The sequence below is a fragment of the Rhamphochromis sp. 'chilingali' genome (genome assembly GCF_963969265.1).
Source record: "Rhamphochromis sp. 'chilingali' genome assembly, chromosome: 3".
Taxonomy (NCBI): Eukaryota; Metazoa; Chordata; class Actinopteri; order Cichliformes; family Cichlidae; genus Rhamphochromis; species Rhamphochromis sp. 'chilingali'.
The window spans coordinates 14,606,653-14,631,705 of record NC_137931.1 but is presented as its reverse complement, the minus strand read 5'-3'; the positions used below and the strand labels follow the sequence as shown (position 1 = coordinate 14,631,705).

The following is a 25,053-nucleotide window of genomic DNA, read 5'->3' as shown; positions in this document are numbered from 1 at the left end:
CTTTCTCACCTATTACCGTTCTGAAATGAGTTGGACTTGTTTGAGGGTAGGAAATTCGTCCTTCGCTCAGATTTCTTCAGATTTCAAACTGTGGAAATGAACCACTTTTTTCTCTCGTCATAACTTTTTGTTGGATTTCCACAGAGACCTGAGAATTTCCATGATTGTTCACCAAAGCCTGCTGTCTCTTACGGTGAAAGAATGATATCGATACTCCAAATAGATTTCGAGTTAGAAAGCGTTGTTTGAGGGCAAGTCAAGGCAGTTTTTGCTTCGCTCTACTCAGTTATGGTGCATTACAAGTCAAATATCTTTAATAATTCATATTTTAATGATAAATTGTAAACACTGGAAGATTCCCCCATCTCTTCTGAACAAAACGGTGTAAGAATGACCGCTCTAGCCCCTACGGTTTGGAAATTATGGTCATTTGTTTGAGGGGAGTCCTCACTATGAGAAATAGGCTGCAATAATCCTGTGCCTCTCTGTGCTGCGTGTGTAAAAAGAGGCACATGTTTTGGCGGGAAAAAGTACACAGGCTCTCTGATTGGTGGATTCAAATTCAGCAGCTCCCAGGCTGACCTAGAAACTTACTTCTCTCTCCCTGTGCATTTTATTGCTGATTTTTTTCATTTAACAAGTATATTTGAGGGACCCTCAGCATGTTCAGCATTTTTTCAGCTGTCCATTTTGCTTTTCCAATTTTTCTGTTTAACTTATTACTATTGTGCTAAATAATACTATTTCTGCTATTTTATAAGATTTGTGCCTAATATAGTATTTCTGCTAAATTACAATATTTCTGCTTTTTATACTATTTGTGCTAAAACATAGTATTTCTACTAAATGTAGTATTTATGCTTAATCATACTATTTCTGCTTTTTATGGGATTTGTGCCTAATATAGTATTTCTGCTTTTTATAGGATTTTTGCTCAAACATAGTATTTCTACTAAATGTAGTGTTTATGCTTAATCATCCTATTTCTGCTTTTTATAGGATTTGTGCTTAATATAGTATTTCTGCTAAATTATAGTATTTCTGCTTTTTATAGTATTTGTGCTAAAACATAGTATTTCTACTAAATGTAGTATTTATGCTTAATCATAGTATTTCTATATATTTCTGCCAGGTCCCCAGGCAGCCAATCCTCTGTGAGGACTGAGAAATTCAAATTTTCAAATCAGGGCCTGCACGGCTTCCCAGCCAATCATATATGTGTCCTGAGGCATTCAAATTTGCATATTGGGGCCTTCATGGCTTCTAAGCCAGCCAATCATATCTGAGGGCTGAGGAATTCAAATCCACAAATCAGGGCCTGCACAGCTTCCCAGCCAGCCAATCATGTATGTGGGCTCCAGGTATTCAAATTTGCATATTGGGGAATTCGTGGCTTCTAAGTCAACAAGTCATCCATGTCATATATCTCTAAAAATTCATATTTTAATGATAAATTGTCAACACTTGAAGATTCCCCCATCTCTTCTGAACAAAACGGTGTAAGAATGACCGCTCTAGCCCCTATGGTTAGGAAATTATGGTCATTTGTTTGAGGGGAATCCTCACTATGTGAAATAAACTGAAAGAAGCAGGTCTATGTCTCTGTGCTGCGTGTGTAAAAAGATGCACCTGTTTTGGCGGGAAAACGTAAACAGCCTCTCTGATTGGTGGATTCAAATTCAGCAGCTCCCAGGCTGACCTAGAAACTTAGTCCTCTCTCCCTGTGTGTGTGTGTGTGTGTGTGTGTGTGTGTGTGTGTGTGTGTGTGTGTGTGTGTGTGTGTGTGTGTTTAGTGGGAGAGAGAGGACCCTGCCCTTATTTGACAGCATGTCATTGTAGGATTTAAATTGAACATAGTTAGACTGGTTGACTGGATTAGAGCCTGTGTTTGTGTGTCCCTCTGTGCATTTGTGTTTCAATAAGTTATTACTATTCTGCTAAATCATAGTATTTCTGGTACTTTTCGGTACTTGTGCTAAATACAGTATTTCTGCTAAATCATACTATTTCTGCTTTTCATAGGATTTATGCCTAATATAGTATTTCTGCTAAATTATAGTATTTCTGCTTTTTATAGGATTTGTGCCTAACATAGTATTTCTGCTAAATTATAGTATTTCTGCTTTTTATAGGATTTGTGCCTAACATAGTATTTCTGCTAAATTATAGTATTTCTGCTTTTTATAGGATTTGTGCTTAATATAGTATTTCTGCTAAATTATAGTTTTTCTTCTTTTTATAATATTTGTGCTAAAACATAGTATTTCTACTAAATGTAGTATTTATGCTTAATAATAGTATTTCTATATATTTCTGCCAGGTCCCCAGGCAGCCAATCCTCTGTGAGGACTGAGACATTCAAATTTTCAAATCAGGGCCTGCACAGTTTCCCAGCCAATCAAATAAGTGTCCTGAGGCATTCAAATTTGCATATTGGGGCCTTCGTGGCTTCTAAGCCAGCCAATCATATCTGAGGGCTGAGGAATTCAAATCCACAAATCAGGGCCTGCACGGCTTCCCAGCCAGCCAATCACATATGTGGTCTCAGGCATTCAAATTTGCATATTGGGGAATTCGTGGCTTCTAAGTCAACAAGTCATCCATGTCATATATCTCTAAAAATTCATATTTTAATATTAAATTGTCAACACTTGAAGATTCCCCCATCTCTTCTGAACAAAACGGTGTAAGAATGACCGTTCTAGCCCCTACGGTTAGGAAATTACGGTCATTTGTTTGAGGGGAGTCGTCACTATGAGAAATAGACTGCAAAAATCCTGTGTCTCTCTGTGCTGCTGCGTGTGTAAACAGATGCACCTGTTTTGGTGGGGAAAAGTGCACAGCCTCTCTGATTGGTGGATTCAAATTCACCAGCTCCCAGGCTGACCTAGAAACTTACTTCTCTCTCCCTGTGTGTGTGTGTGTGTGTGTGTGTGTGTGTGTGTGTGTGTGTGTGTGTGTGTGTGTGTGTGTGTGTGTGTGACAGAGAGAGAGAGAGAGAGAGAGAGAGAGAGAGAAAGGCTTTTAATGGGATGATCTCATTCTAAGATTTAAATTCAATATATTTAGACTGGTTGACTGAATTGGATCTTGTGTGTGGGTCTCTCTGTGCATGTGTGTTTCCTCATGTGTACATATTTGTGATTGTGTGGCTGTAATAAATTTTTTTGCAGATTTTTGTCATTTAACAAGTATATTTGAGGGACCCTCAGCATGTTCAGCATTTTTTCAGCTGTCCATTTTGCTTTTCCAATTTTTCTGTTTAACTTATTACTATTGTGCTAAATCATACTATTTCTGCTATTTTATAAGATTTGTGCTTAATATACTATTTCTGCTTTTATAGGATTTGTGCTTAATATAGTATTTCTGCTAAATGTAGTATTTATGCTTAATCATACTATTTCTGCTTTTCATAGTATTTGTGCTTAATATAGTATTTCTGCTAAATTTAGTATTTCTGATTAATTATAGTTTTTCTACTAAATCATAGTACAGTATTTCTGCTTTTTATGGGATTTGTGCTAAAACAAAGTATTTCTACTAAATGTAGTATTTGTGCTTAATCATACCATTTCTGCTTTTTATAGGATTTGTGCTTAATATAGTATTTCTGCTAAATTATAGTATTTCTGCCAAATTATAATATTTGTGCTAAAACATAGTCTCAATTTAAAATTACAATATTCATAGTTCATCACAGTGTCTCTGGTAAATCACAATATTTCTGCTCTGTTGTACTATTTTTCTAAATCATAGTGTTTCTGTAATGTTTAAGTATTTTTGGCTAAATATATTCTTTCTGTTATCTTATACTATTTCTCCTAAATTCTTGTATTTTTGAGAAGTTATCATGTTTCTGGTAAGTTACAATATTTCTGCTAAATTCTGCTATGCTATTGTATTTCTGCCAAGTATTATGTTTCCTCTAAGATATTGCAGTTCTGCTAAGTTATTCCATTTTAGCAAACTTCTTTTGCTTCTGCAAAGTTTTTACAATTTCTGCAACTTTTCAGCTTTTTCAGCTAGTTTTTGCATACAGCTTTAGCTTTAAGCATCCACACTGCATTTTCGCAGGAAATGCAAATTTTTCTAGTTCTTTATTATTCCGGGTGTTTCCGTACACTTTTTGCCGTGGATCTACTTCCACAATTTTTGTGCTATTTTCACCGTTCAAACTCTAAACTGTTCTGCTCTTTCTGCTAATGCCGGCTATGACTTTTGGTGTTTATTACTATTATACTTTTTAAAATATTACACTTTTTTCCTTTAATTTGTCCCATTGAAATGAATGGGAAACTTCCACAATTCTGCTAAAACTTTCTTGTCTTTGAAACTTAACTACTGCCTCATACTTTCACCTAGAAACTCCATTCAAACTTTAAAATGTTCTCAAATGATTTGGCTATTCCTGTATGATTCAACTTTTTCAGATCTTCTACCATTTTAATCTTATCCCTCTTTGAGTTTTCAGTTGCAAAATTGTGATTTTTCAGAAAATACATGCGTTGCTATGGTTGCTATGCAATTAACTCAGAGGGGACAGTGAAACTGTTTGAATTTTCTCTTCATGTCCAAACAACTTCTTGCTACTCGCTCAATTTCCACTCAAGCCCCACAAATTATACATCAAAACGTAGGTATTTTTGCTGGCTTTCAGAAAATATCCCTATCATTGTTGTGGGACTCATAGATATTTTGCAAATCTCCTCAGAGTAACACAAAGTCAGAAAACTCTCCATATAAACTCAATGGAGAGTTTGTTCAAAATCACCGCTGGATTTCTGTAATGAGAGGCATTTTCAAATTGTCATATCTCCTTAACGAAGCAAAGTTAAGACATGAGGCTTGTCCCCGTATATGTTCAGACACTCCTGACGCTCACAATTCAAGAATTTCTTTCTCACCTATTACCGTTCTGAAATGAGTTGGACTTGTTTGAGGGTAGGAAATTTGTCCCTCGCTCAGATTTCATCAGATTTCAATTTCTGGAAATGAGGCCACTTTTTTCTCTCGTCATATCTTTTTGATGGATTTCCACAGAGCCCTGAAAATTTCCATGACTGTTCACCAAAGCCTGCTGTTTCTTACGGTGAAAGAATGATTTTGATGCTCCATATAGATTTAGAGTTACCAAAGGTTGTTTGAGCACAAGTCAAGGCAGTTTTTGCTTCGCCTCTACTCAGTTACAGTGTATTACAAGTCATATATCTTTAATAATTTATATTTTATCTCTGAATTATGAAGACCTGAAGATTCCCCCATCTCTTCTGAATAAAACGATGCCTGAATGACCGTTCTAGCCTCTACGGTTAGGGAATTATGGCCATTTGTTCGAGTGGAATCCTGAATGTCAGAAATACACTGAAGAAAACTCACACCTCTCTCTGTGTCTGTGTGTGTAAGGGCTGACTACAGCAGGTGCAGCTAATTTAACTGACCTACATATACCAAGCCCAGACTCTCCACAGCTCCTGTTCCCTTTACTGTCTGTGTATGTGTGTCTGTGTATCAGTATTTCTCCTATGTTTAAGTATTACTCCTCAATCATAGTATTTCTGCTAAAACAAAGTACTTCTGCTACATCTTAGTACTTCTGCTAAATCATAGTATTTTTGCTAAATCATAGTATTTTTGCAAAATCATGGTATTTGTGCAAAATCATGGTTTTGAGGCCAAATCATAATATTTCTGTTATTTTATAATATATGTGCTGAATATATTATATGTGCCAAATCATAGTATTTATCCCAAATTATAGTATTTATGCCAAATTACAGTATTTCTGCTAAAAAGCAGAAATAGTCCTTTTTAGCAGGAATTTCTGCCAAAAGATAGTATTTATGTTAAAACATAGTATTTCTGCTAAATCAGAGTATTCCTGCAAAATCATAGTATTTGTACTGAAACATAGTACTTCTGCCCAATCATAGTATTTGTACTGAATGATAGTACTTGTGCCAAATCATAGTATTTGTTCCAAAGCATTGTACTTGTATGGAGTCATAGTATTTCTTCTAAATCATAGTATTTCAATCAAATCTCAGTAGTTGTTGTTAAAACGAAGTATTATTGCCAAATCATAGTATTTGAACCCAATCATAGTATTTCTGCTAAATCATAGCATTTGTGCCAAATCATGGTATTTGTGCAAAAACATAGTATGTCTGAAAAACCATAGTATATCTCTTATGTTATAGTATTACTACTAAGGCATAGTACTTGTGCCAAATCATAGTATTTGTTGCACATCATAGTATTGGAACCAAAACATAGTATTTGTCCCAAAGCATCGTATTTGTATGGAGTAATAGTATTTCTTCTAAATCATAGTATTACAATCAAATCTCAGTAGTTGTGTTAAAATGTAGTATTATTGCCAAATCATAGTATTTGTACCCAATCATAGTATTTTTGCCATGTCATCGTATTTGTGCCGAATCATGGTATTTTTGCCAAATCGTGGTATTTGTGCCCAATTAATAATTCTGTTATGTTATAGTATTACTACTAAGTCATAGTATTTCTGCGTTGTTATAGTATTTGTGCTAAAACGTAGTATCTCTGCCAAGTCATAGAATTAATGCAATTTCATAGTTTTTTTAGGAAATCTGTTATGTTATAGTATTACTACTAAGTCATAGTATTTCTGCCAAAACATAGTATTTGTGCCAAAGCATCGTATTTGTATGGAGTCATAGTATTTCTTCTAAATCATAGTATTTCAATCAAATCTTAGTAGTTGTTGTTAAAACGCAGTATTATTGCCAAATCATAGTATTTGTACCCATTCATAGTATTTCTGCTAAATCATAGCATTTGTTCCAAATCATGGTATTTGTGCAAAAACATAGTATGTCTGCAAAACCATAGTATATCTCTTATGTTATAGTATTACTACTAAGGCATAGTATTTCTGCCAAATCATAGTATTTGTGTGAATTTGTATACTGTAATATCACTGTATTATGTAGTGGCTAAGTAGGGGCTGTTTACTAAGTGCATCAGTGTAAATAGGTCATCTCTTGTGTTGGAGTGCCCTCTTGTGGCGCCTTTTGGGTAGTGCCTTAGTAAACGGGAACCCTGTAAAAAGTGGCATCAGACTGATTTGTAGTGGAGGAATTTGTTACCAGTTTTCTTAATCTTTAATCTGTATGCATGTTGTAATGCATACCCTGTTCTTAATCATAGAAACCACACCATATCACCTCTCCACATCCTCCTACTGTATGCCATACCTCCCTGTACCATCCATCTGACCGCAATAAACTCCACCTCGTGGTAATCTAATCCCTGGATGTCAGCCTCTCCTTCTGACCGAGGATAGTTATAGTATTTGAGCCAAATCATAGTATTTGTGCTAAAACATAGTATTTCTTCCAAATCATAGTATTTGTGCCAAAGTATAGTATTTCTTCCAAATCATAGTATAAATGCACAATAAAGGTTCTTGAGCCACATCAGTGTTTGTGCCAAATCTTAGTATTTCTTCTAAATCCTAGTAATTCTGCTCAATGATAGAATTTCTGCTATGCTGTAGTACTTTTTTCCTAGATTGTAGTACTTCTGCTAAGTCAAAGTATTTCATGTAAATCATAGTATTTCTACCAAGTCCCAGTGTTTCTGCTAAATCATAAATAAGGTTTTAGTACAAATTGTATGATTTGGCAGAACTTTCTGTGTTCCAGCACAAATGCTATGATTTGGCAGGAAAAAAATATTATTTAGTATAAATACTAAGTTTTAGCAGAAATACTATGTTTAAACTTTAAAAAATTCTGCTATTTCTGATGATGTGTGTTATGACTTTTGACCATTGAAATGAATGGAACACATTATCAATGTGGTCACTGATTTTGCATGATGGGCTGAGCTGTGTTTTAGCTCAGTGAGATAAGCATCCGTTCTCAGACTGGGAGGCCTGGGTTCAAATCCAGCTTATGGCAACATTTCTTTCACTTAACAGTTAAACTATTTTTTAACTCTTTTCAACACAAATTTCATCTTTTTCACCCCTTTTCAGCAAAATTTTCAGTTTTTTTAACCCCTTTTCAGCACAAATCCAAACCTTTTCAGCAAAAACCTCTTTTCAGCAGAATTCTGCTCATTCACCTCTTTTCAGCAGAAATTCTGCTGATTGAACTCTTTTCAGCAGAATTTTCACCTCTTTTTTTACCCAAATTCTGCTTATTCACCTCTTCTGATAAATTTTCAGCCTTTCCACCTCTTATCAGCACAATTCTCAGCAGCTTCTGCTCATTTCAGCACAATTGTCAATCTCTCCACCTCTTCTTTGTGAGAAAGTGTTTGGCTCAGTGAGCTAAATAGCTGCCCTTTGACCAGGAGGTCCAGGTTCAAATCCTGCTCAGGGCAGCTTTTTTTTTTTTTTTTTTTTTTTTCTTCAACTTTTTCAGCTTTTTTCAGCAGACATCTGCAGCGTTAAGGCATCCACACTGCATTTTCGCAGGAAATGCACATTTTTTCTAGTTGTGTGGATGCCTTAATAGGCATCCACACTATTGAGATCCTGTTTCTCTTTCTTCTTTATTATTATTCCGGGTGTTTCCGTACACTTTTTGCCGTGGATCTACTTCCACAATTTTTGTGCTATTTTCACCGTTCAAACTCTAAACTGTTCTGCTCTTTCTGCTAATGCCGGCTATGACTTTTGGTGTTTATTACTATTATACTTTTTAAAATATTACACTTTTTTCCTTTAATTTGTCCCATTGAAATGAATGGGAAACTTCCACAATTCTGCTAAAACTTTCTTGTCTTTGAAACTTAACTACTGCCTCATACTTTCACCTAGAAACTCCATTCAAACTTTAAAATGTTCTCAAATGATTTGGCTATTCCTGTATGATTCAGCTTTTTCAGATCTTCTACCGTTTTAATCTTATCCCTCTTTGAGTTTTCAGTTGCAAAATTGTGATTTTTCAGAAAATACATGCGTTGCTATGGTTGCTATGCAATTAACTCAGAGGGGACAGTGAAACTGTTTGAATTTTCTCTTCATGTCCAAACAACTTCTTGCTACTCGCTCAATTTCCACTCAAGCCCCACAAATTATACATCAAAACGTAGGTATTTTTGCTGGCTTTCAGAAAATATCCCTATCATTGTTGTGGGACTCATAGATATTTTGCAAATCTCCTCAGAGTAACACAAAGTCAGAAAACTCTCCATATAAACTCAATGGAGAGTTTGTTCAAAATCACCGCTGGATTTCTCTAATGAGAGGCATTTTCAAATTGTCATATCTCCTTAACGAAGCGAAGTTAAGACATGAGGCTTGTCCCCGTATATGTTCAGACACTCCTGACGCTCATAATTCAAGAATTTCTTTCTCACCTATTACCATTCTGAAATGAGTTGGACTTGTTTGAGGGTAAGAAATTTGTCCCTCGCTCAGATTTCATCAGATTTCAATCTCTGGAAATGAACCACTTTTTTCTCTCGTCATATCTTTTTGATGGATTTCCACAGAGCCCTGAAAATTTCCATGACTGTTCACCAAAGCCTGCTGTTTCTTACGGTGAAAGAATGATTTTGATGCTCCATATAGATTTAGAGTTACCAAAGGTTGTTTGAGCGCAAGTCAAGGCAGTTTTTGCTTCGCCTCTACTCAGTTACAGTGTATTACAAGTCATATATCTTTAATAATTTATTTTTTATCTCTGAATTATGAAGACCTGAAGATTCCCCCATCTCTTCTGAATAAAACGATGCCTGAATGACCGTTCTAGCCTCTACGGTTAGGAAATTATGGCCATTTGTTCGAGGGGAATCCTGAATGTCAGAAATACACTGAAGAAAACTCACACCTCTCTCTGTGCCTGCGTGTGTAAGGGCTGACTACAGCAGGTGCAGCTAATTTAACTGACCTACATATACCAAGCCCAGACTCTCAACAGCTCCTGTTCCCTTTACTGTCTGTGTATGTGTGTCTGTGTATCAATATTTCTCCTATGTTTAGGTATTACTCCTCAATCATAGTATTTCTGCTAAAGCAAAGTACTTCTACTACATCTTAGTACTTCTGCTAAATCATAGTATTTCTGCCAATTCATAGTATTTGTGCAAAATCATGGTATTTGTGCAAAATCATGGTTTTGGGGCCAAACATTTCTGTTATTTTATAATATATGTGCTGAATATATTATATGTGCCAAATCATAGTATTTATCCCAAATTATAGTATTTATGCCAAATTACAGTATTTCTGCTAAACCAGAGTATTCCTGCCAAATCATAGTATTTGTACTGAAACATGGTACTTCTGCCCAATCATAGTATTTGTACTAAATCATAGTACTTGTGCCAAATCATAGTATTTATACCCAATCATAGTATTTCTGCTAAATCATAGCATTTGTGCCAAATCATGGTATTTGTGCAAAAACATAGTATGTCTGCAAAACCATAGTATATCTGTTATGTTATAGTATTACTACTAAGGCATAGTATTTCTGCCAAATCATAGTGTGTGTGCCAAATCGCAGTATTTATACCAAATCACAGTATTTGTGGTAAAACATAGTATTTCTGCCATATTGTGGTATTTGTGCAAGAACATTGAACTGTTATGTTATAGTATTACTACTAAGTCATAGTATTTCTGCATTGTTATAGTATTTGTACTAAAACGTAGTATCTCTGCCAAGTCATAGAATTACTGCAATTTCATAGTTTTTTTTAGGAAATCTGTTATGTTATAGTATTACTACTAAGTCATAGTATTTCTGCCAAATCATAGTATTTGTGCCAAAGCATCGTATTTGTATGGAGTCATAGTATTTCTTCTAAATCATAGTATTTCAATCAAATCTCAGTAGTTGTTGTTAAAACGCAGTATTATTGCCAAATCATAGTATTTGTACCCAATCATAGTATTTCTGCTAAATCATAGCATTTGTGCCAAATCATGGTATTTGTGCAAAAACATAGTATGTCTGCAAAACCATAGTATATCTCTTATGTTATAGTATTACTACTAAGTCATAGTATTTCTGCGTTGTTATAGTATTTGTGCTAAAACGTAGTATCTCTGCCAAGTCATAGAATTAATGCAATTTCATAGTTTTTTTTTAGGAAATCTGTTATGTTATAGTATTACTACTAAGTCATAGTATTTCTGCCAAATCATAGTATTTGTACTAAATCATAGTACTTGTGCCAAATCATAGTATTTGTTGCACATCATAGTATTGGAACCAAAACATAGTATTTGTCCCAAAGTATCGTATTTGTATGGAGTAATAGTATTTCTTCTAAATCATAGTATTTCAATTAAATCTCAGTAGTTGTGTTAAAATGCAGTATTATTGCCAAATCATAGTATTTGTACCCAATCATAGTATTTTTGCCAAATCGTGGTATTTGTGCCCAAATAATAATTCTGTTATGTTATAGTATTACTACTAAGTTGTAGAATATCTGTTATGTTATAGTGTATCTGCGGAATATAGTATGTGTGCCAAATCATAGTATTTATACCAAATCACAGTATTTGTGCTAAAACATAGTATTTCTGCCATATTGTGGTATTTGTGCAAGAACATTGAACTGTTATGTTATAGTATTACTACTAAGTCATAGTATTTCTGCGTTGTTATAGTATTTGTGCTAAAACGTAGTATCTCTGCCAAGTCATAGAATTACTGCAATTTAATAGTTTTTTTTAGGAAATCTGTTATGTTATAGTATTACTACTCAGTCATAGTATTTCTGCCAAATCATAGTATTTGTGTGAATTTGTATACTGTAATATCACTGTATTATGTAGTGGCTAAGTAGGGGCTGTTTACTAAGTGCATCAGTGTAAATAGGTCATCTCTTGTGTTGGAGTGCCCTCTTGTGGCGCCTTTTGGGTAGTGCCTTAGTAAACGGGAACCCTGTAAAAAGTGGCATCAGACTGATTTGTAGTGGAGGAATTTGTTACCAGTTTTCTTAATCTTTAATCTGTATGCATGTTGTAATGCATACCCTGTTCTTAATCATAGAAACCACACCATATCACCTCTCCACATCCTCCTACTGTATGCCATACCTCCCTGTACCATCCATCTGACCGCAATAAACTCCACCTCGTGGTAATCTAATCCCTGGATGTCAGCCTCTCCTTCTGACCGAGGATAGTTATAGTATTTGAGCCAAATCATAGTATTTGTGCTAAAACATAGTATTTCTTCCAAATCATAGTATTTGTGCCAAAGTATAGTATTTCTTCCAAATCATAGTATAACTGCATAATAAAGGTTCTTGAGCCACATCAGTGTTTGTGCCAAATCTTAGTATTTCTTCTAAATCCTAGTAATTCTGCTCAATGATAGAATTTCTGCTATGCTTTAGTACTTTTTTCCTAGATTGTAGTACTTCTGCTAAGTCAAAGTATTTTATGTAAATCATAGTATTTCTACCAAGTCCCAATGTTTCTGCTAAATCATAAATAATGTTTTAGTACAAATTGTATGATTTGGTGGAACTTTCTGTGTTCCAGCACAAATGCTATGATTTGGCAGGAAAAAAATATTATTTAGCATAAATACTAAGTTTTAGCAGAAATGCTATGTTTAAACTTTAAAAAATTCTGCTATTTCTGCTGATGTGTGTTATGACTTTTGACCATTGAAATGAATGGAACACATTATCAATGTGGTCACTGATTTTGCATGATGGGCTGAGCTGTGTTTTACCTCAGTGAGATAAGCATCCGTTCTCAGACTGGGAGGCCTGGGTTCAAATCCAGCTTATGGCAACATTTCTTTCACTTAACAGTTAAACTTTTTTTAAACTCTTTTCAACACAAATTTCATTTTTTTCACCCCTTTTCAGCAAAATTTTCAGTTTTTTTAACCCCTTTTCAGCACAAATCCAAACTTTTTCAGCTCTTTTTCAGCAAAAACCTCTTTTCAGCAGAATTCTGCTCAGTCACCTCTTTTCAGCAGAAATTCTGCTGATTGAACTCTTTTCAGCAGAATTTTCACCCCCTTTTTTTTGCCCAAATTCTGCTAGCACAATTGTCAATCTCTCCACCTTTTCTTTGTGAGAAAGTGTTTGGCTCAGTGAGCTAAATAGCTGCCCTTTGACCAGGAGGGCCAGGTTCGAATCCTGCTCAGGGCATCTTTTTTTTTTTTTTTGTTTTTTTTTGTTTCAACTTTTTCAGCTTTTTTCAGCAGATATCTTCAGCCGTTAAGGCATCCACACTGCATTTTCACAGGAAATGCAAATTTTTCTAGTTGAAATGGCTATCAGACAGGAGCCACTAATACAGTCTACTTTAGACCTATACATTCACATAAATAAACATAAGTAACACACTTTTAGATTACAGTCTCATGTAACAAGCAAAGTTTAGTTACAGGTCTTTCCAGAATATTAGTCTTTGTTTTTAAACGTGCAGATCGCACAAGTCCTTTTTTGTCACGAATGGCTTCCAGAACTCTTCCAAGTGGCCAGGAACCACGCGGTGCAGAAGAATCCATTATAATGACTATATCTCCAGGTTTTAGATTCTTCTTCTTTTGGTTCCATTTTTGTCTCTCCTGTAACAAAGGCAGGTATTCGCGTATCCATCGTTTCCAAAAAAGATCTGAGATGTACTGAGCCTGTTTCCATCTTCTCTTCAGATACATGTCCTGAGGGTCAAATAGTCCGGGTGGTAAAGATGGTTTTCCTTTCATCAGGAGGATGTGATTTGGTGTAAGTGGCTCTAGGTCTTTTGGATCATCAGAAAGCTTTGTGATGGGTCTGTCATTTAAAATTGCTTCAATTTCACATAGAACCGTATTTAATCCATCGTCGTCCAACTGTTGTTGCTGAAGAACGGATTTCAGAATTCTTCTGATCATACGAATTATCCGTTCCCAAGTTCCACCATGATGTGATGCTCCAGGCGGATTAAAACTCCTGGCTCCTACAAGAGTCTTACATTTTACACCTTTAAACAATGGACCATGGTTCAGGGGGTTGGGAAGCTCATCTTGTAACCGGAAGGTTGCCGGTTCGATCCGAAGCTCTGTTTGTCTTGGTCGTTGTGTCCTTGGGTAAGACACTTCACCTGGTGATGGCCAGAGGGGCTGATGGCGCGATATGGCAGCCTCGCTTCTGTCAGTCTGCCCCAGGGCAGCTGTGGCTACAACTGTAGCTTGCCTCCACCAGTGTGTGAATGTGAGAGTGAATGAATAGTAGAATTGTAAGCGCTCGGAGGCTCTAGAAAAGCGCTATATAAATGCAATCCATTATTAACAAACACTAGGCAGATAAATATGTGACTGTTTCCTCTTAAAAATAAAAATAAATCCTGTGTAGGCCTCACCTATGGGGTTGACATCAAAGAAGCTAACAGGAGTGTGGAGCACAGCACTAAACATGCTGTTGTGAAGAGTCTGAGCTGATCTCACCAGCCCATGAAATATCACCAAACTCCTGGCAAAACCAAAGACCACAGCTGCTGCTGTCAAACCTAAAAGTAAACACAGCAGGACTATATTAAAAAAATAGTTTGGTATTTGATTTACAGCAGGATATTCTACCAAGTAATATAACATAATGGACACTAAACACATGGTAGTCAACAATAGTATGTGAAGATTTCAGTAAGAACTACAGGACTGAAAGGCTTACCTGAATAAATGCTGAGGTAAAAAGAGAGATTAAACTCTTGGTATGAACTAGTAACATTCATTCCACTTTTAAGGCTAACAGCAGTGACTCTGCTGTTTGTGCCGTTTGTAAAATCATCTCTTGCCCTGTCAGGTGAGAAGACAATTAAACAAAGTGTGAAACATAAGAACATCACTTAAACAGTCTAATAAAATGTTCTGTAATTAAATGAATAGAAAAGTAAGCTACTGGCTCTACACTGAAAAAAAGGGACTGGCCATCTCTTGGATTTATGTAAGCATCTTGCATGTATTTAACACAATTACCTCATGTTTTAAAGATAAATGTAACTATATAGTGTAAAAACTACATGATATGCAGAAAGGGTGTATTAAATTGTTCATATCATGTTCAGGTGAAGTAAGTCAATAAGATAGCAACGTTAAATCTCGTGAAACCACGCGTGATTTCATCTCGCGGGCTTTGGATCGTGGTTCAAAAAAGGCATCCATCTCAGTCAAGTCGAGCAGCCAACTCTACGTTTTTGGTATGTCTTGATTTTTTGAATTAATATTTACCATATTTCAGCCAAATGTAGTTAAACGTCTAGAGTGTCGCCATGTAACATGCTAAAAAAGAGCCATTAGCTTATTTGCTGTTTTATCTGTTGTCAAAGAATTGGCGCTTTTTCATTTGAATTTGTCTTTGGCACAAGAGCCGTAATATCACATTAAACCTAATTATGAGGCACTCATAACATAATTTGGTTTTCTGTGTGAATAGATTTGCCAACTGACTCTTCAGTTACATTGTGTATTTACTGCACCGTGGTGTTAGTGAGATTTTGGACATTGAACAGCTTTAGCTAATATCATTAGCGGCATTATGCTAGCTTACATCCCTACCCCTCCTGCCCTCACCTGCTGTCCTTTTCTTTTTGTTTTTTTGCTGCACATTGAGAGACCACATCTATTCTGCATTTCACCAGGAGTCAGCTGATGGATTGTGGGTTCAAGGTGTTATGGTAAGAAAGTATATTCTATTTTCGCTTAAGGTTTCTGTAACTTAATTATAATAGGTTTTGTATAATTATTAGGTGCATGCATACACAAATAGACCACCCTATTAAAACAACTGAGAAATCCAAAATCTGCCATAGGTTTAACTTATACCTGTATGTATTGTCAGAAAGGTGATTACTGGACTCACATTAATGCACACTTGAACTAAAATGAGGTTGTAACTTGTGGGTTCTTGGGTTGCAAATCAGAAACAAACATCTTTGGATTTTTTTAATCCCATAAGATCTGGAAACACAGTTTTTATTCAACAAAACATTACTGATTAACCAAGCACAGTGCCTGCTGTTATTTCAAAATTTCAAAATGTTATTTCAGATAAAATGCAGCATTCCAGTGCATCCCAACCATGCCTTTACAGTCAAGGTTTCTGACGGAGCTGAGTTTCTCTCTGACAGTCTGCTGAAAGTGTTTGCAAAGTGATCGGGGGAACAGTGCACAAAGCTAAAGGATGTAGCTGCCATGATGACAGTAAGAACTTTAAAATTCTTTAACTACAAAGTGTATATGTATTGCATTAGGTCAGTAAAAGATTTTTATGCTGCATCCATTGAAACAGTCAACTATTACCTGTGAGTACTGATTCCACTGAAAGGATGCCATTCTTTTTTGTCATGCATTTACTGGCCCACTGAGAAAAAATTATCTTTTTTTAAAAATATATGTTCTGGAAACTATATATCCATAAAGTTGATGTCAAACAGGAATTTTTGATATTGCTTTGTAGATGCTGGTGTTGCATGTTGACTGGTTTAAAAAGTCAAGTTTTTGTCTGGGATCATTTTCTTCTGTGCTACTGAAAAGTTCACAAATCTCTGTTTTCTTTGTTATAATACTTTAGGATGACATTAATGCTCAAAGGGAGTCTCATCAAAGTGCTCCGCATCTGTGTGAAAGACAATTGCAACATCTTGGTGCAGGAGTTCATGGTGAGTGTTTTATGAGTAGATTGTGGCTTTGCAACATTTAAAAATGCATTTAGTTATCCACTTGATCCTCATTGGACTGGTTAGGACCAGTAGTCCTCTTTAATAATTTGAAGTTCACATGAGGCCTAGTAGTGAACTCGGCCGCCGGCCCTTGAGGCCCCACCCCCCTATATTAGGGGTCACATCAGTGTGAAAAAACTTTAAATTTGTCATTCTAGTGAACAAAGAAAAATCCCCCCAATATTTACATTAGCTTTTGTTTGGAAAAAAAAAAAAAAAAGACCAACTGACCAACAGCTAACCAAATTGTGGGGCTGAAAGTCTAAATTCTAACATCTTCTGAGTGACATAACCTGGATTTCTGATGGGCCGGTGTCTTTCTAACAAAAACTAATGTAAAGCATTTGAAATTATTATGTTTTTCACTCTCTCTTAGAAACTCTGTTAGACCATGAATGGCAGCATGGCAGGCAACTCTTTGGCTATAGCTATTTACTATGGTTTAAATTACTCTAACATTAGAACTGGTAGATTCAAAAGAGATGAGTTTAAAAGGGAATCTTAAAAAAATGTTTTGTGTTTAACCAGGACTTGACTGAGGCCACTGCACAGATTGAGAAAACCACAATGAACATCTGTCTCCAGAGATGCGCCAGGCAATGACTTTTCTGATGTTGGCATCATCATCGAGGGTATAGTAGTTCTTCAAGATCTGGATAACGTGACCTTTGCAGTAGCCATGCTGTTTGGACCTTTTTTATTCCTTCAATATGAGTTACCCATCACAGCTCTGCTACACTTTTGAGGTGATTCAATGGGTGGTAATGGAGTTGGATGCAACTCAGCTCTCAAGAAAAGCTCACAACTAAGACAAAACTGCTCCTGCAAGGAAAGCTCACTGTTATGCATGCAAGGTGATCAGCTCTAGGTGAGAGGACATTTAAATCTCACACTTGTTCTGCTGCATTTTTGAAGCTCAATTCCAGGAGCAGATCGCAGGGTTCATTTTTATATACTCTGCAACTGCCATGAGGACAAGCTGTTTTTGTTGTTGTTGTTTGTTTTTCCTTTTGCTCTGTACAAGTTCTCTGTTTGTCTGTTTGGCAGCATTTTTCAATTTCTGTTTGTATTTTTTCTTTTTTTTTACTAGTGAAGAGATGTAGCGTGAACAGTTATACAGTCTAAATATCCCATATGGGTCGTGTGAAATGGTATTTTCAGTTTCATTCAGTTGAAGTAAAGAACGTTGAATATTTCTAAGTATGCTGTTTTGAACCAAGATGTCACAGTATGATCAGTGCTGTAATTTTTGACAGTCACTGTATCAATGTTATTTTTGCGTCTCTTGAATAAAGTTTTTGACCTGCAAGTGCTAATTTCTTTAGTTATTGGGGTAAAATGGGTAATGTTAATAGGAAGGTGTTTGCCAATTCAGTAACCTAATTTAATGTTAATGGAAACTAACATTTCCTCAAATTGTTTAGTTATAATTGTTGTTTAACTGAATCTTGACGTCAGAGGCCTTAAATAGAATGTTTTGTATTGTCCTGTAACATTTTTCAAAAGAAACAGTCTAATTTCTTTGCTGTGATTGATTCCAGAGAACACGGAAGAACTGACATTATTTAACTGTTGATTTATATAGATTCAGTGGAGGAGTAATGTCAGTTTAATTCTTTACCTACTGTCAATGCAGTGAAATTAGACATTTTGTTTTTAAAGGTTACTGGTGGATGCCAGCAACCATCTTGGAAGAGAACAATACAATCTGTTATAAGGCCTCCATTTGAAAATTGTGTATTTGATACTAGAATATAATAGCAAAATGTAATTTGAAGATAACATGTAGTATTTAAGTGACCAAGTAGTATTGGGTAAAAGTTATTGAATGGTGTTGGGATAAAGTGAAAAAATTGTGAAGGATTAAAATATTCCAAGAGCTCAAATTACTTCATCAAAACATGTTTAAGTCACATTTTATCAACACAAATTGCACAGGTTTATTGAACATGAATAAATTGTGTTAATTTAACTCAATTGTTTAAGTTGCTGCCAAAGCAAAACATCTGTGGTCAACAAATGTCCACCATTGAATTAAGTAAATCCAACAACATATTTTTTTCAGTGTACAGAACTGGACTAAAGTCCTGATCTACCACTAATTTCTTTATACTTTGCTTGCAAAATGGGACACACGTGTAGTGAGTTATTGAAAACATACATAGAAATGCAGAACAGAAGGAAAAAATAGATTTATTATTTTTTTGCCTTCCCACTGTCCCCAAAGCGCTTGCTGTTTTATCAAATCTCTTTGTAGGGCCTTTACATTACAATATATCTAAAAACGTTTTAGCTCCTTAGAAGCAAATTATAAAGAAATGAGGTGTATCTCAAGACTTGCACAGTGTTACACAGTACTAAAAGTGTGTTGAGTTCTCACCAGTATACCAACCACCAGTCCTGAAGGATATATGCCACCTATTGAAAAGAAACAAACAATAAAAAAAAAGGTTCAACTTGGTTTTGTTTCTTATGTTCACAATGAATAAAAACATTGCATTAAAAATCTCCATTCACTTGCTAATGGTACCATAAGAGGTCTGTGACTTACCTCAGCTAGAATACTGAGAAATACTATAACCATTAAAACCAGAAGGCTACAGCCTGCCGTGAAGTATGTAAAATAAATGTGACTGCTGACATTTCCTTCAGCTCGTGTCTCCTCTGCAATAGTTTGAATAGCTTCAACCTGCAAAACAAGAAATGATCCAGGCACATCTTTATACTTGAACATAGTTTTACTGTTTGTAATCTCAGAACAAAGCTGACACTTCATGATAGTGCATCTAAAATAATATTAGTGAGAAATATATATATCATGAAAACCTGACCTCAACTCAACAGAACACCTTTAGGATGAATTAGAGCAAGGACCGTGAGCTAGTCCTTCTTGTCTGACCTGATAAATGTGTTTCTGGCTGAATGGTCAAATGAGCAAATACTTTTGACAGTATAGTTTTTTCTTATATATTTATTACATGTAACGTGAAATTTGACTGAAAGGAACCGTAGAGTAGGAAAAGGTGAGAATTCTTTCAAAGCTGTTGAAAGGATTGTCAAGAATAGCTGATTTAAGAAATTGGGAGACCTCACATGGAGCGGAAATGGACACATAAAGATGAGCTGAAAGCTGCCATCAAAGCAATCTTAGCTTCAGTAACAACTTTACAGTGCCTGCATGCTGATTACCTACACACCACATTACATGGATGCAGTAATTCAGTGTTAAGTGTATAAGTGCAGTGTATATGTACCATCCATTACCATATCATGTACCATGAATGAACACCACACAGCACCATATCAGCTCAATAAAGCACTTCACTCTCGGACTGCAGGCTTACTTGTTGTTGCTACAATATTTGGAAGGCAGAGCCTTCAGCTTTCAGGCCCCTCTCTGTACAGCCAGCTTCTAGTATGGATTCAGGAGACAGACACCATCACTACTTTTAAGATTAGACTTTTTATAAAGCATTAGTAAGAGCTGGATCAGGTGACCCTCAAGCCTCTTTTAGTTACACTGCAATAGGTCTAGGGTGCCATGATGCGCTAAGTGTTTCTTCTTCACTCATCTTTTTTTACTTTTTAAGAGGTTGAGGATTTGAGATAGTTGATTTGGGGTTAAATTTTCTGTGTTGTTTTAATTTTCATACATTTTCATGATTTTATTACTTCACCCCTTCACTTCACCCGTTGCCTACTGGTGGTGGTCAGAGGGCCCGGTGGCACCAGTGTCCGGCAGCCTCGCCTCTGTCAGTGCGCTCCATGGCAGCTGTGGCTACAATGTAGCTTGCCATCAGCAGTGTGTGAATCTGTGTATGAATGTGTGTGTGAATGGTGAATGACTGAATGTCGTGTAAAGCACTTTTTGGGTCCTTAGGGACTAAGTAAAGCACTATGCAAATACAGGCCATTTACCATTTATTAACACATTAACTAATTACTTAGAGCAGGGGTGCCCAATCCCAGTCCTCGAGAGCTACCGTCCTGTAGCTTTTAGATGCATCCTTGTTCAAATCAAATGAATCAAATGAATGGCTTGTTATCAGGCCTTTGCCAAACTTGATGGCATGCTGAAGAGGTAATCAAACCGTTTGATTCAGCTGTGTTGGAGTAGGGATGCATCTAAAAGCTGCAGGACAGTAACTCTCGAGGACTGGGATTTGGCACCCCTGACTTAGAGTAAGTGAACTTCTCCAATAGCTACCTGAAGTTAGCATATCTTTTCTAGCCAAATGGCTATCAGATAATATCTACAAATGTCACATATTAGAAGAAGTAATAAATGGACTTGTTTATATACCATGGTACCATATAGAAACTTTAAAGAAAAAGAGAAAGGACAATGCATGGGGGTCTATGAAAATTAATTACATTTTTAAAAAACTGAAGGTAAAACAACACTATTTTGTAAAAATAGCAATGTTCAATCTCTTTAGTAAATATACATACAGGAAGATGCTCAGTGTAGGTGCTTTCTGGTGGAAGGGGGCAGTTGAGGAAACAGTGTGAACTGTGAGAATCATTTGTCCACCGACTTTGTAAAGACAGTTTTTCTGGGTCAGCAAATGGAGACAATTGCTCCTGCTCCTCATCACGTCTCAGCAGGGACACCATATCGAGGTCAGAGGACTGCAGCTCACTGTAGCTTCCCTGGACCATGATTTGACCCTAAAGATGCAACAAAGGAAATCAGTTACTGGACATCTAGGCTGCTGTTCTTTTGGTATATGGATAGTCCAATGGGGGGAAAGGGGGTTGTTCACTGTTTGTAACCCCTGTAGGCTCTACCCTACAGGGGTACCCCAAGACAAACCTTTGCACTTAACCAAGTGAATCTGGAATCTGGGACTCTATAACCCCCTAAAACCCAGTGCATACAATCCACATCTCCCTTTGAAACACGGGAACAGGTAGAAGTCAAAGGCGTCAAAGGCTTCAATGTAGGAAAGTGTTTACTGAAACTTCTCCAAACAAAGAAATCAAACTCATAAAACCCGAGAAGAATGAGTACTGAGGTCAATCTTAAGGGTGGGTCTGTATGGTCAATGAAACTTTGGAACTCCAAATGTGTGCTCCAAACACAAATACAAAACATCTTAACCACACGGAAAACCATTTTATAAATCTGTACATCCAAACCTAAATAAATGCTGCTTGTTTACGCACAACTTCAAGTTCAGAAATTTGATTATGTTCTTTCAAAAAATCTTCCTGTGCACACAAATATCTAAAAATACACATAACCCTTTGCCTCACTTACAAAACCTTAAGTGCACATGCACGAATCATTCATTACATACAGGTCACATCGCATGTCCACATAGGGTTTTGAGACCCAGGTAGTTTCACACAGATCCACAAATCTAAGCTGTGTTCAAGTCCCAGCAGAAAACTGGGACATCTGTGCTTCCACTGTCCACTGTTCCATTGCCAAGGTTTGTCTGACTTGATGTCAGCTGAGAGCAGAAATGTCCAGGATTAGCAATTAAGCTAACAATAATGTTGCTGTTTTCAGAGAATAGTAAGATTAACATCAAAGTTTTATTTCACATTAAATGGATTAGCATATACCCACTTCAGAGGATGGTCCACAGTCCTGTACAACCATGGTGTTGTGAGTGAAAATTAAAGTGATGTTATGTGTATGCACAGAAAGATTTTTGAAAGAGAAGATGATCAGATTTCTTAAATTGAACTTAAAAAGTTGTGCATAAGTGATCACAATGCATTTAGGTGTGGATGCACAGATTTGTAAAATACTTTTACCTGTGGTCAAAATGCTTCGTATTTGTTTCGATTTTAGAAATGGTTGAAATGTCACCATTTATACATATATACATATATAGGATTATGACTAACACTGACACAAGCGACAGCATTAATAAAACCACAGACAGATGAGTAGCAGTTATGTCCTTACAGTGTAAGACAGCTCTTCTGAGAAACCTTGGATCCTGACATTCGTGGTCCTATATACACATATCACCATCTAAACAACAGGTTCTCAACAAGTGCAAATACATCTAATGGACAAGAGCTCCCCAGTTTACAGCTAAACCAGCCCCAAACATTCTTTTAAAAAGCCAAAGCCCCAGCAGGCAACCCACAGGACCGATAATGTCCAGGTGCATGAAACCACTAAACTGTCATGATTCTGGGTCTTCTGGCCCAATGTTTTGAGTATGTTTATGTTTAAGTTTATTAGGTTCTCTAAGTTCAATTCTATTGTGCATAGGTTGCCGTTACAGTTCACTGTTTATTAGATTCCCCTTGCGTCTTCACCCCTGTTTTTAAGTCTCCCTCACCCCTCATGTGTTTCATATCTGCGTTTCTTATGTTGTCAAGCTTGTGTTGTCACGTCTGTGTCTCGTTATGTTTCCCATTTTATTTTGAAGAGGTCTGGTGTCCCATGTTCTTCGTGTTTAGTTTTGCTCTTCCCCTGTGACATGTTAATTTGTGTCAGCTGTGTCCCTATGTGTTTCCACTTCCCCTGATCACCTCCAGTGGGTGGTCGTCTGCTATGTTCATGTCATGTTTCCAGGTTTTTCTAGGAATCCATGCCAGGTCTAAATGTTCAAGGTTTGTGAGGTCATGTTTTAATCTTAGTTCACCCAGTTTAGGTTATTGTTTACTTTCGTCTTTGCCTTTTGTTTTGTACCATTTTGCCAGCCTTAATAAACAGCTCATTTTTGTTATGCTCAAGTTTTGTCTCTTTGCATGTCTGCACTTCCACGTCCTCACTCCTCACAGTCGGCTGTCCGTCGGCAGCCATACTGTGACATAAACAGCCCAGGTTCATTACTGAATGGGTGAGAACCTTTTTTGTGGTTTTAATGTCGCAGCTGATCAGGTTATTGTCACCATGTCAGGCCAAGTCTGACCGACTAGGCAGGATTCTGCTGTGGGAATGCTTTATTTATTGCAATGGCATGGTTAAGAAGCAGGAGGCAGGCTTCCTTCAAGCAATTTTCTTTTGCAGGAGTACAAACCTCCTTCAGGACCAGGATCTGGTCAACTTCCCTCAGATGTTGCAGCTGATGTGTGACCAGGATACGACACTTGTTCTTCAGCAAGCCACAGATACACCTGATCATAAGCACAGACAGGTGTACACATTTCATAAATAAGAAGTGGAACTTTTCTCCTTTTAAAAATCTCATATAGGTCCATACTGCACGACACAACGCAGCTGTGTAATGCGAGCTCAGTCCTCAAGATCCAGATTCATTGTTTGCGTTTGTTTAAAGTGATTACAATATTGGAACTATGACACATTTATAGCTGACTTGTGTAAAATTTGAGTAAGAGAACATTTAAAAGGTCAAACAGGATGTGTGGCAGAAAATATATTTCTACAGGGGGAAAAAAGCAAAAAGTCTGTGGCTGTGATAGAGCAGAAAAGGATCTGTGTGCATTACCTCAGCAGTATGTACTTAAAGAAATCTTTATGGCTTTTTCTCCTTATCTCTGTGTCAACTGAGAGGCTTTAAAAGGACTGGTAACAGTTAAATAATGCTTATTTGGAACTGCCAATCATGCAGTGCAACTAAAATAAAAATCATGGCTTGATGTGAGCATAATAATCCCACTTCTAAGTTTATCAGTGATAGTATTGTTGGGTCTTTACTTTACAGTATAAAGTGCCATGAAATGACCGGTGTTGAATTGAAAACTCAAATCTAACCTTACAATTAATAATTCCCTTCGTTTCTATAAAACAGAGATATGTAGCATGTAGAATATACTATACTTCATGTGTATGAATACATATGGGTATCTCTTTGGGACACAGATAATTGTGAGCAGTCATTACTTGTCGAAAAGATGTTTTCCAACTTCTGCATCCACAGCACTTAAAGGGTCATCCAGGAGGTAGATGTCTGCATCCTCATACACAGCCCTGTAAAAAAAAAGGGCTTTGATTATGGCATGTGAAGTAGAACAACTATAGCAACAGTAGTGTGCATACCTGGAGGTTTAAAAAAATTGCCCGAACATATAGGTTATTGCTGCCTCTATTTTAGGCTGCCTAATAACTCAGAGAAGGAATTCAAATCTGTTGAGGATTATACTAAAAATGGATTTCTCTCCTGTGCATAACAATGACATAACTGCTGTGACTGTTGTCGTACCTCGCCAGGTTTACACGAGCTTTCTGTCCACCACTGAGTGTGGCTCCTCTGTCTCCAATCAGTGTTAGGTCTCCATCTGGGAACATCTCCAGGTCCTGCACAAAATGTACGTGTAACAAAAATAAATGTGAATGCCAAAAATAGGGGAACATTTTAGTCATTTGATAAATATTGGCAGTTTGGTTTTGTTCTTCAGAATATTAGCAAAATAGGCTATCCTGTACTATAAGCACAGATAGAGAT

At 36.5% G+C, this 25,053-nt stretch overlaps 1 protein-coding gene and 1 long non-coding RNA gene across 3 annotated transcripts in view; one reads left to right on the top strand and one right to left on the bottom strand.

Moving 5' to 3' along the window:
- The window catches only part of LOC308393916 (ATP-binding cassette sub-family C member 4-like), a 75,274-nt gene that overhangs the window by 26,716 nt on the left and 23,505 nt on the right, over window positions 1–25,053 (bottom strand). Inside the window, exons 12-19 of the mRNA XM_080877970.1 lie at window positions 24,811–24,905; window positions 24,492–24,578; window positions 23,668–23,764; window positions 21,128–21,346; window positions 19,227–19,364; window positions 19,056–19,093; window positions 14,629–14,753; window positions 14,321–14,467 (exon numbers count right to left, since the gene is read on the bottom strand). Coding sequence (XP_080734096.1) covers window positions 14,321–14,467; window positions 14,629–14,753; window positions 19,056–19,093; window positions 19,227–19,364; window positions 21,128–21,346; window positions 23,668–23,764; window positions 24,492–24,578; window positions 24,811–24,905 — 946 coding nt within the window. The remainder of the gene's footprint in view (window positions 1–14,320; window positions 14,468–14,628; window positions 14,754–19,055; window positions 19,094–19,226; window positions 19,365–21,127; window positions 21,347–23,667; window positions 23,765–24,491; window positions 24,579–24,810; window positions 24,906–25,053) is intronic.
- Window positions 14,767–18,672, top strand: LOC308393917. Of its 2 annotated transcripts, XR_013971056.1 has the most exons (5): window positions 14,767–15,154; window positions 15,568–15,631; window positions 16,005–16,157; window positions 16,528–16,615; window positions 17,204–18,672. It is a non-coding gene; the product is annotated as an uncharacterized lncRNA (long non-coding RNA). The 2 variants fall into 2 exon arrangements; XR_013971057.1 differs by having other exon boundaries at window positions 15,568–16,157.